This window comes from Ascaphus truei, chromosome 6 (genome assembly GCF_040206685.1).
Source record: "Ascaphus truei isolate aAscTru1 chromosome 6, aAscTru1.hap1, whole genome shotgun sequence".
Lineage (NCBI taxonomy): Eukaryota > Metazoa > Chordata > Amphibia > Anura > Ascaphidae > Ascaphus > Ascaphus truei.
This window is the reverse complement of record NC_134488.1, coordinates 31,687,208-31,699,735: the sequence shown is the minus strand read 5'-3', so window position 1 is coordinate 31,699,735 and position 12,528 is coordinate 31,687,208. Positions and strand designations below refer to the sequence as shown.

The 12,528-nt window shown below is 46.7% G+C and overlaps 1 protein-coding gene across 2 annotated transcripts in view; it reads right to left on the bottom strand.

The window, feature by feature from the left end:
• Window positions 1–3,408: 3,408 nt before the first annotated feature.
• HIVEP3 (HIVEP zinc finger 3) overlaps window positions 3,409–12,528 on the bottom strand; it is a 68,815-nt gene continuing 59,695 nt past the window's right edge. For both annotated transcript variants that reach the window (XM_075603847.1, XM_075603848.1), the window contains exon 8: window positions 3,409–11,894. In XM_075603847.1, coding sequence (XP_075459962.1) covers window positions 11,349–11,894 — 546 coding nt within the window. In that variant the 3' untranslated portion in view covers window positions 3,409–11,348. The remainder of the gene's footprint in view (window positions 11,895–12,528) is intronic.

Here is a 12,528-nt window from a genome sequence, read left to right as displayed (position 1 = left end):
AAACTCCTATTATATATATATATATATATATATATATATATATATATATAAAATCTGTACCGTGTTAGCCGAGCTTAATCATCAAAAACGAATGGACGATACCGTTCTGTGGCTAATAAAATGCTTTTATTTGTGCGAGCTTTCGAGATACACTGATCTCTTCTTCCTGCGGTGTAACAATGGATAAAGCAAGAGAGGTTTAACTTTAAAACAGGCAGGAATGTATCTGTGACTGACAGGGTAGCCAGGTATCCGGTTTTCACCCGGACAGGCCGGTAATTCCGTTGCCTGTTTGGTATAAAATCGAAGGTAATACCGGACACATAAGTGTCTGGTATTACCATTTTTGCGGTGGCGGAGGGCAGCGCGAGGGCGGCGCGAGGACAGACAGTGCAGAGAGTAGTACTGAGACTGGGGGCGGGCAGGAGCACTTGTGTGTGTGTCTTGTGTGCAGCCTGTCCCTGATTGGAGGAGCGGAGAGCCAATCAGAGGACAGCTGGGGCAGAGCCCACACCCCGGCGGCCCAGAGAAGTCTGTGTCCTTCCTAGCAATAAGGTAAGGACACAGATTGGGGGATGGGGGGGGGGGGGGCAGGGTGTGATGGTGACAGGATGGGGGGGCAGGGTGAGATGATGACAGGATGGGGGGGCAGGGTGAGATGATGACAGGATGGGGGGCAGGCATGGTGAGATGACAGGATGGGGGGGCAGGGTGAGATGATGACAGGATGGGGGGGCAGGCAGGGTGAGATGATGATAGGATGGGGGGGGCAGGGTGAGATGGTGACAGGATGGGGGGGGCAGGGTGAGATGGTGACAGGATGGGGGGGGGCAGGGTGAGATGGTGACAGGATGGAGGGGCAGGGTGAGATGGTGACAGGATGGGGGGGCCAGGGTGAGATGGTGACAGGATGGAGGGGGGGGCAGGGTGAGATGGTAACAGGATGGAGGGGGGGCAGGGTGAGATGGTAACAGGATGGGGGGAGGGCAGGGTGAGATGGTGACAGGATGGGGGGGGGCACAGGGTGAGATGGTGAAAGGATGGGGGGGGCAGGGTGAGATGATGGGGGGGGGGCCAGGGTGAGATGATGGGTGGGCCAGGGTGAGAAGATGATGGGTGGGCCAGGGTGAGAAGATGATGGGTGGGCCAGGGTGAGAAGATGATGGGCGGGCAGGGTGAGAAGATGATGATGGGGGGGGGGATAAGATGATAATGGGGGGGGGAGATAAGATGGTGATGGGGGCCAGCCTGGGGAGATGAGATCATGATGATGGGTGATATTTTAAATGTATTGGGGAGGTTGGGGTATATTTTAAATGTATTGGGGAGGTTGGGGTATATTTTAAATGTATTGGGGAGGTGGGGGTATTTTTTATATGTATTGGGGAGGTGGGGGTATTTTTTAAATGTATTTGGGGGGAGGTGGGGGTATTTTTTAAATGTATTTGGGTGGTGTGGGGGTGCTTTTTAAATGTATTTGGGGGGCGTGGGGGTATTTTTTATATGCATTTTATATGCATTTGTGGGGCGTGGGGGTATTTTTTATATGTGTTCGGGGGGCGTGGGTGTCCAGTATGTTTGGACAAGTCACCTGGCAACCCTGGTGACTGAAGCCATCCCTCTCCCCTGTGCAGTATGTGATTCATGACTTTAGGTGTTAAATGGTCCCTGAATGTTAGTGATGTAAGTGTGTGTGTGTATGTGCGTAAATATACATTTATAAAGCGCCCACACTGTATACAGCTCTTTACAACTGGTGCGTGTGGAGTGGGAGGGTATACCAATGGTGTGGGTGGGCGTTGAAATGTAAGAGGGTGCCGCATTACTATAAATGTGTGTGGATACTATGTGGTCCCTATTGGTATATAGGAATAGCATTACATTGTACATTTGTATGTGTAAGAGACAGGGGTGTGTGTGTGTGTATATATATATATATATATACACACACACACACACACACACACACACACACACACACACACACACACACACACATAGATAGATACACACGGCTTGACAAATGCTGTTGCCCGGGGCCACTGCATTGTAGCCGCTGTCGACTGCTTACCTGCGGCGCTGTCCCCCAGCTTCTCCCGGTCGTATCCGTCTTGATCTTTAAAATCATGTTTTTCTCCTGCAGCACGATTTAAAATGGCTGCCGACGCCGCGTTGCCATGGTAAAGGGACGCTTCGTGCCGTGTGACGTCATAGCGTCCCATTTGCCCTAGCAACGTGGCCTTTTTGAATAGTGCTGCAGGAGAAAAACATGATTTAAAGGAGACAAGACAGCAGCAGATTGCCGGGAGACGCCATCAGGACCCCGCAACAGGTAAGTGTCCGGGGGGGGGGGGGGGGGAAGGTTGTGTGTAGTGGGTTTTGGCCCAGTTTGTCAGGCCCTCATATATATATATATATTCACTATATATATATATATATATTCACTATATATATATATATATATATATATATAGTGAATAAATGAGAACAAGGCACTCCGTCAGGTATATAAAGGTGGGTGCAAATCCTGTATAGATCAAATAAGAAATACGATACCGTTTGAGCGAATATCAGAGGCAGCACTCCACAAGGTTTGTCAAAAAAGTTTTGTATTTAGTGTGACATAATAACGAAACGTTGGTTATTATGTCACACTAAATACAAAACTTTTTTGACAAACCTTGTGGAGTGCTGCCTCTGATATTCGCTCAAACGGTATCGTATTTCTTATATATATATATATATATATCTTTCTATATATCAGTACCGTGTTAGCCGAGCTTAATAATCAAAAATAAATAGACGATACCGTTCTGTGGCTAACGAAATGCTTTTATTTGTGCGAGCTTTCGAGATACAGTGTTAAACACCGCAGGAAGAAGAGATCAGTGTATCTCGAAGGCTCGCACAAATAAAAGCATTTCGTTAGCCACAGAACGGTATCGTCTGTGTGTGTGTGTGTGTGTATATATATATATATATATATATATTATTATTTTTTTTGTTTATTATTGCACTCGCTGGGTGAAACACTGAGTCCCGCCCCCTTTTCGCATACAGCTGATTCAAGACCATGGCCGCTTGTCCCAATGGCGCGATGTGTATGTCCCTCAGCAAGGCGCCAGAGTGCGATCACATCTGCTACATCGGCTTGTGTATATATGTGCGTGCGTGTAGATATTTCTGCACACGCACGTTCTTCCCATGGAGCAAGGGGGGCTCCAGCCCTCACGCCCCTGCCGGTCAGCAGGTCTTCAGGATATCCCAGCTTCAGCACAAGTGGCTCTATGAAAGGCTCAGTCGAAGACTGCACCACCTGTGCTGAAGCAGCGACTGATGGGCCACCTGTGCTGAAGCAAGGATACGCTCTCGCACTACAGCGCTGCAGGAAACACACAGACTCGTTACTTGTTGGGAATGTAAAAATTTATTCCAACATGCTCATTTGTTGTTGATTTTTTTTTTTTTTTCCTCTTTTTTTTTTCTTTTCTTAAAAATAGTCCCGAGCTGCTCATTCAGCCGGGCCCGTAATAAAGGCAAGTATTTTACACGTATAAACATCTCGTTTGCAATCAGCGGATCATGTACAGAAAGGATCACACACATCAAATACTGAAAACAGATTTAGGTTTTTTTTAGATTTATTTCCCATTTCTCCCCCTCCCTCTTTTCTTAGTTTATATTTTTACATCAGATTCTGTGCTTTCCCCCCCACCCAATTCCTTCTCCCGCTAATAAAAGACACCCGCACGTATTTACATGTGTATAGTACCATTGCTTTTTCCGATCGGAACGTATTGCCATGTTTTGTTTCTAAGAACGATTATACAGCAAAATGAAAATCCCTCCTTGTGCGCACACTCGCACGTCCCAGCCAGGTCTGCAACCCTGCTTTCCCCATTATCTCTTGGCATACAGCGCTTGCACTGCAGCCAGGGATTCTGGAAAATGACATGCAAATTAGCACAGTGACACCTTTTTGCTTCAAATCCATTTTGACATGGATCACCTATAAGTAGAAATACTTTCCTTTGGACTTTGTCGGTTAACCCCTCCTGTGCCAGAGAGGCATGCAACGTATTGCAAAGTCAGAGTACATCACAAAGAGGGGAATTTATTAAGGCAATCACACTGCTTTTGATTGTCTTTGGGGGCAGGGGGGGGGCGCACGGCAGAGAAATAGACTAAGAGAAGAATTTGTATCGCGTGTCTTAAGTGTTAATGTATCAAAGTGCCTTTTACTGGTGTGCTATTTGGTGAGGGTCAGTGGGTTGCCAGGTGTCCAATATTGAACAGGACTGTCCTGTATTTGGATACTGTCCAGTAAAAAATTAGCGGTAATACAGGACATGTCTGGTATTTCCTCTCTGGACATGTGACCTGACTGGCTTGGGGGGCTGCGGGATTACCCTAAACAGGGCTCTTGCTAGGGGACTGGTCAGCTTCCTCCATCCTGATTGGCTGCTGCTGGGTAATGCATCCAATCAGGAGGAGGTGCCAGAAGCCGGGGCCAAGGAGAGGAAACAGCATGGAGCGGAGAGAGGTGAGAGAAGTGTGTGTCTCGAGCGCGTCGCTCCTTTCACCATTGTGTCCATTATTTTTGGAGAAGCCATCTGGCAACCCTAAATAGGAAGGGTTATATGGAGAGATAGGAGGAGTTATAGGGAGCGGTTATATGGAGAGATAGGAGGAGTTATATGGTGTGGTTATATGGAGAGATAGGAGTTATAGGGAGAGGTTATAAGGAGAGATAGGATGAGTTATAGGGAGCGGTTATATGGAGAGACAGGAGGAGTTATAGGGAGCGGTTATATGGAGAGATAGGAGGAGTTATAGGGAGCGGTTATATGGAGAGATAGGAGTTATAGGGAGCGGTTATATGGAGAGATAGGAGTTATAGGGAGCGGTTATATGGAGAGATAGGAGTTATATGGAGATAGGAGTTATAGGGAGCGGTTATATGGAGAGATAGGAGGAGTTATAGGGAGCGGTTATATGGAGATAGGAGTTATAGGGAGAGATAGGAGGAGTTATAGGGAGCGGTTATATGAGAGATAGGAGGAGTTATAGGGAGAGGTTATATGAGAGGTAGGAGGAGTTATAGGGAGAGGTTATATGAGAGATAGGAGGAGTTATGGGGAGAGGTTATATGGAGAGATAGGAGGAGTTATGGGGAGAGGTTATATGGAGAGATAGGGGGAGTTATAGGGAGCGGTTATATGGAGGGATAGGAGGAGTTATAGGGAGCGGTTATATGGAGAGATAGGAGGAGTTACAGGGAGAGATAGGAGGAGTTATAGGGAGCGGTTATATGGAGAGATAGGAGGAGTTATGGGGAGAGGTTATATGGAGAGATAGGAGGAGTTATGGGGAGCGGTTATATGGAGAGATAGGAGTTATAGGTAGAGGTTATATGGAGAGATAGGAGGAGTTATAGGGAGAGGTTTTATGGAGATAGGAGGAGTTATAGGGAGCGGTTATATGGAGAGATAGGAGTTATAGGGAGAGGTTATATGGAGAGATAGGGGGGTTATAGGGAGCGTTTTTTTGGAGAGATAGGAGGAGTTATAGGGAGAGGTTATATGGAGAGATAGGAGGAGTTATAGGGAGAGGTTATATGGAGAGATAGGAGGAGTTATAGGGAGAGGTTATAGGGAGAGATAGGAGGAGTTATAGGGAGAGATAGGAGGAGTTATAGGGAGAGATAGGAGTTATAGGGAGCGGTTATATGGAGATAGGGGGGGTCATAGGGGGAGGTTATATGGAGAGATAGGAGGAGTTATAGTGAGCAGTTATATGGAGTATATCTCCCCAGCTAGCGATCTGTGTCTAACATAAGAAACCAGATTAGCGAGCTTCTTACATTTGACGCGGATTAAATAATAGTTTGCAAAGAAAAGATGGCAGCGCGTCACTGTTACCATTCTTTTGCCCACATACTCAGACCCCCACGTAGCAGCCCCAGCCGCCGCTTCTTACAATGTTCAAATCCTCTATGAGAAGATAAAAGTATAATGCAAACAGATTTTACTCTGGGTTCTGATCATGACTTCTCTCATCACATATAAAGGGGCACATTTACCAAGTGCTGGTGTGCTAGGGTAACCCAGATGGGTACAAGTGAATATACTAGCGACTATTAAGGTGCAGTGTGTTGATAGCCCCTCTGGCAGGACAGGGGTTAAGTGCTCCCCGTTGCAAACATACCCTATAACTGACCCTAAAATATCACTTTGGTTACATTTCACTTTGGAAAACACAAAGGAAGCCGCCATCTTTGAAGCAACACAGAAAAATATGCAGATGTTTTATTAATATCATTTATTGTTTTACTCCGCACAGCAGGGGGTCAAAGAGCCCTTTACAGTTTCTACAGAGGTTCTGTCCAACTTGTTGTTGATGTATTTGTGATGTTATGTTTAGATGGATGCACACCAGACACATCTACATGGATATCTGTATAGTAGAAGTGTCTGAGTGCACCGATCAATAGTAAAACCTATTTGATGATCTGATTATTAACTTCTAATGAGCCTTATCCAAAACGAATCACGGCTTTATTGTCATGTATCCCAAAACCTCTATTATTTATTTATTCAAGGATTCCACGGAGAAACAATTGCGTTATTAGCGCGCCACTGACTCCGGCGCTCGGGGGGGGGGGGGTCATTTTCTAGGATATGTTTGCTAGAGAAAATCCAAAAATTCTATGTACAATATGGTGAGATTATGTCAGGGGTCAGACACACCAGTCCTCAAGGGCCACCGACAGGTCAGTTATTCGGGATATCCCTGCTTCAGCACAGGTGGTGCAGTCAAAGACAGCCACCTGTGCTGAAGCAGGGGTATCCTGAAAACTGGAGTTGTATTATCTGGTATGTAGAAGAAACCCCTCTGCATCTGAAACGTAACTAGCCCCTCCGGCAAATTTTGCTACCAAAATTAGAACAGAAGGAAGAACCAGTGAGAATGATCTGTGCGCCCTGCGAGACAGAAGGGTAAGTGCTTTTCCGTATACAATTTAAAACATTATACATCTCTAGCTATAAAACAATACTGTGCTTTTTATTTAGTTTTTCACCAGACGTACCCGCGGGAATGTCAACGTGTTAGCAGCGTTTGACATTGGCTTTGGCTGTTCACACTGGATTATTGGTCCAGGTGTTTGAGTGTTGGATGTGGCAAGAAGGCAGCGCGCAACTCTCTGCTGCCAAACAGGCCCGAAAATGCACCCGCAGGCATTTCCGGTCACCGTCTAGCCGCTGGGGGCGGCACTCCCACTCAGCAGAGTTGCGCGCTGGCGAGGGGGACCGGGTGAGATGTACCGTGGTGTGATGTAGCTGGTATGAGTTTGGGGATAGAGCAGAAATCCAAGCAGCAGTGAGGCAAGTAGTAGGGAGAAAGGAAGGTCCGCAGCAGCGCGTCTGGTGGAGCGGGGAATTTAGGGCAGCGCACGTTAAATGGGGTAGTTCCACGGACCAAGGGATACGGAAACTGCAATAAGCTGCAGCTTATATAACATGGGGAGCTTTATATACTGCACATGCTGCTTTGGTGTTCATGCTAAACTGAGGGAAGAACCCAATCAAAATTTCAACAGGACAGGGTTTTTTTTTCAACTACAGCCGCCTTAACACGCAAATGAGGAAATGTCTGCACATCTATATTTCTCCACCACAGAAAACTGATTTTGCAGCGAGGCCAGAATGGCAAGAAGGAATTGCAGTATAACATACATACACACTAATATAGCCAGAATTGCAAAGGGGAGGGGGGATATTACTGGTTGCACACACATTTCTGCCAATTAGCGTTTGTGCGTTATTAGGTGATACCTTTTTTATTTGGACTAACAATTTATGTCATAGGACAAGCTCTATTTTGCATTAATTTTGTCTGGTGCCGATAATTAGACCGTTCTGTAGAGGTATCAGTACCGTGTTAGCCGAGCTTCAATAATCAAAAAATAAATAGATGATACCGTTCTGTGGCTAACGAAATGCTTTTATTTGTGCGAGCTTTCGAGATACACTGATCTCTTCTTCCGGCGATGTTACAATGAATGAAGCAAAAGGTATATATATATTTAAAACAGAGTTTAGGCTTAGGAAAGTTTAGCCTTTCCTAACCTCTGTTTTAGCCATAGATTCCTGTGTAAACCAGTATTGCTGACCTGAGGAAGAGAGGAGAACTCTCGAAAGCTTGTCCTAAAAGATAAATTGTTAGTCCAAATAAAAAAGGTATCACCTAATACTGAAGAACTCATTTATTCAGCACTATTGCAACTGGACTATCACTGCTATTATATACACAAATGATCTCAATGAAAGCATTCTGAGGGCCCTTTGAAGACAAATGCATATTTCATGGAACCAACGCATTAAAAGGTCCCTCCCCTCTCAGAGGATTGGGTGGGGAATCACATAAGTAGGAAGCATTCTTGTTTCAGACTTTCTCTGAATTAACAAAGTCTCTGCAGAATGTAAATGAAGTTGAGCTGCCTCTGTGAATAGGACATGATTATTTAGACGCCCTGTGTCTTGCACAGGGTATGTACATATTCTATACTTCAGGCGACATTTGGCTTAACACACTGGTGTTAACTATACCGGTTTGCTCACTTTAGAACCAAGGAAAAGTGCATTTTTAGGAATTATTCAATCCTTTCACTGCTGGTGAAACCCAGAGAGCAGGACTGATTTGAAATTTATATTTCCATGAATGTACAATGGGTTAATTCAGGGGGGCTCAACCTTCAAGCCCCCCTTCTCCCCCCAACAGGCCAGGTTTTAGGATATCCCAGCTTCAGCACACATGGCTCAATCAGAGGCTGTCAAGGACTGAGCCTCAGTTGAGCCACCCGTGCTGAAGCAGGGACTGATTGAGCCACCTGTGCTGAAGCAAGGATATACTGGAAACCTGAGCTGTGAGGGGGGGGGGGGGGGGGCTTGAGGTCTGGATTTGGCCACCCCAGGGTTAAAGGGTCAGTCCCATGTAGAAGCAAATGACAGTCATGTTTATGTCTTACCGACTTTAACCCATTAAACACGCCACTGTCATTAGGTCACTTTGTTCCTACATGACCCATTAATCTTCTATTAGACATGGTCACTGTCATTAGGTCACTTTACTTTTACTTGAGACAACATATTTAATCCCTTTGAATGCTCCCAAGCAAGAAGGGTTTAAACCACAAATTCTCAGTGCACCTTTCCCAGCCACAGCTGAATAAAGAGAGAAACAGTTTGAGCCGACAATTTGCTAATAATTACACTGTTTTGGTCCCAGAAGGAATAAAGAGGAGAAGGGGTTACGTGAGGGATGGAGAGGGGGGTTACGCGAGGGAAGGAGGGAGAGGGGGTTACGCGAGGGAAGGAGGGAGAGGGGGTTACGCGAGGGAAGGAGGGAGAGGGGGTTACGCGAGGGAAGGAGGGAGAGGGGGTTACGCTAGGGAAGGAGGGAGAGGGGTTACGCGAGGGAAGGAGGGAGAGGGGGTTACGAGAGGGAAGGAGGGAGAGGGGGGTTACACGAGGGAGTGAGGGAGAGGGGGTTAGGTGAGGGAAGGAGGGAGGGAGGGAGAGGGGGATGTGAGGGAGAGAAGGAAAATAAATTGGGGCGAGAGTGATGTGAAACTAAAGGTGCAGGATGGAAGCTCTCCCCATATAAAGATAAGTGCTATAACGACATGTCAGCTTCTGAAGCTGGGGGAAGGGAGGACATCTTTCTTCCCGGAAAAGGCAGTGGGTGGAAAAAACAGCCTTCCAGCAGAGGGGGTAAATGGGGGTTAATAGAGCAAAGGAGTTTACAAAGGTGCATAGGACAGGCAGCAAGTATCACAACTTCCCATGTGAATGTGTAGAGGTGCAGTGTGAATGGAATATCAGCTGGGGGGGGGGGGAGGGGGGGAATGTGCAGGTTATAGCAACACTTCCTCTGTATCAGGGGTGGCCAACTCAGGTCCTCAAGACCCCACCAACAGGTCAGGTTTTCAGGATACCCCTGCTTGAGTCACCTGTGCTGAATCAGTGGCTCAGTCGTTGACTGCATCACCAGTGCTGAAGCAGGGATATCCTGAAACCCTGACCTGTTGGAGGCCCTTGAGGACTGGAGTTGGTCGCCCCTGCTCTATATGAACATGCTGCAGTATATAAAATGCTGAGTATGTCGTGCGCTTCCCGCAGCCTCACTCAGCTCCCACAGAGAGAAGCGAGAGACACAGATGCTCATGCCTGGGTAACAACACCCTGATCAGCAATACCCTCGTACCCACTTTTAAACACCAACACAGAAACCCTCCAGCAATGCAAGACACCGTACAGGAGGGACCTTCCGCGGGCTTCTCTGTGCTCTTCTGCGCCAGCGGGCATTGCGGAGCATTATGTTGCTGGCCACTGGCACTGAAGAGGTTAAGTCAATCCAACATAAAGGAACAATGTATAATAATACTCTGAATAATTCTGCATAGACACCCAGCATCTGATACTGCGCAGCGTGTTCTGTCTCTGTGTATAGAGATACTCAGCGTGTTCTGTCTCTGTGTATAGAGATACTCAGCGTGTTCTGTCTCTGTGTATAGAGATACTCAGCGTGTTCTGTCTCTGTGTATAGAGATACTCAGCGTGTTGATTATCAGCTGGTGAACATTTTTCCAATCAAACAAGCAATGCTACTTTTCAACCAAAAATTTCCAATTCTAAGTGCTGGGTAAAAAAGGCTTAAAAAAAAATCCTTAAAAAGCAGAAACAAAGTTACAGACCAGATAATGCCAATTAAATAAACGCATAATATAAATATATCAAGCTTCACATCTCTGTACACGGGAGCTAACTCTTATCTCAGTCATTATATATAGACATATATATATATTTAGATATATATATATAAAAATTCAGTGCATCTCCTATCCAGATTTCGTTATCACATTTCTATTTGCGAACGATCGGCCCAGACGAACACAGAATAAACAAAGATTAATTAGAAGCAGGTCTGCCAAACCCTGTTTACATTTAGAAAAAAAAAAATGAAAATAAAAAAAATATTCACAGCGTCGAATGTTCCTTTTGTTATACAGTATGAAGAATTTTCTCGTCTGTTTAGCATTTTAAAACGACAAAATGTTTAGAAAAAGGCACAGTTAAACTGCATACACGTCAGAAAGTGACGGAGCCGGAGGAGGGGCCGTGACATAGAAAACCAATGAATGAGCTCGCGCTCTCCCGCCCGTCACTTTGCAAAGGGGGAAGCTGGGGTGTGTGTGAGAAAAGGGATCCGTATCCCGTATCCTGCGTGACGAGGACGTAGTGTTGAGAGAGGTCTGTAGGAGGGGAGGGTTTGGAGAAGACATCCGGTCACCCTTCACCCTGTATGTGCGTCTCTCGGTCGGGACTGCTTCCTGTGGTGGGGTTTGCGGAACGCGTCTGGGACAGGAGTTCAGAGGAGGGAGTGCAGGCTGCTTGGCAGTAAGTGCTAGGGCTGCTGCATGGCTCTGTGAGCGGGGGGTGCTGGGGGTTTGTGCTGGGGGGCGTCTTTACCCTGTGTTCCTCCTCGTCATGCTCTCTCTCACTAGTCCTGCAGCTCTCCTCAGGGCTTCCTCGGCACACTCGTCGCGGGGGCAGCTTGGAGGCTTCTTCCGGTGTGGCCGAGGCGAGTTCGGGGGAGGCGATGCCCGACAGGAAGTGGGCTGCAGTGCCCAAGAGGGCTGGCTGGGCTCTGGGCCTGGCCTGCACCATCTGGATGCCTCCGATGGGTATCATGGGGTACGGTGCACGCTCCAGCCGCTGGGAATGCAGAGGGAGGTGACTGAAGAGGTTCTCCTCGGACCTGGGGTAGGCGTGCGGCTCCCGGGGGGAGTGGAGAGGTCTAGACCAAGAAAGGAAATCCGAGACTTCTGGTTTCTGAAAAGAGAGAAGACTGTCAATGCTCGGCATCAGAGTACGGTGGAGCATGTTCATTATCAGGATAGAGATAATCAGCATCATTATATAGTACAGCATGTTCATGGTCAGCATTATACAACTAGGACCTTCTGAGATCACATTTGTGTGGCCTTATGGGCCCTATGTTTTACTGCGTGTTCTAGAAAGCATTTGTATGAGCAGATAGGAGGAGTTATAGGGAGAGATAGGAGGAGTTATAGGGAGAGGTTATAGGGAGAGATAGGAGGAGTTATAGGGAGAGATAGGAGGAGTTATAGGGAGAGATAGGAGGAGTTATAGGGAGAGATAGGAGGAGTTATAGGGAGAGATAGGAGGAGTTATAGGGAGAGATAGGAGGAGTTATAGGGAGAGAGAAGGAATTAAAGGAAGCGAGAGGAGGAATACAGGAAGCGAGAGGAGGAATTACAGGAAGCGAGAGGAGGAATTACAGGAAGCGAGAGAAGGAATTAAAGGAAGCGAGAGGAGGAATTACAGGAAGCGAGGAGGAATTAAAGGAAGCGAGAGGAGGAATTAAAGGAAGCGAGAGGAGGAGGAATTACAGGAAGCGAGGAGGAATTAAAGGAAGCGAGAGGAGGAATTACAGGAAGCGAGG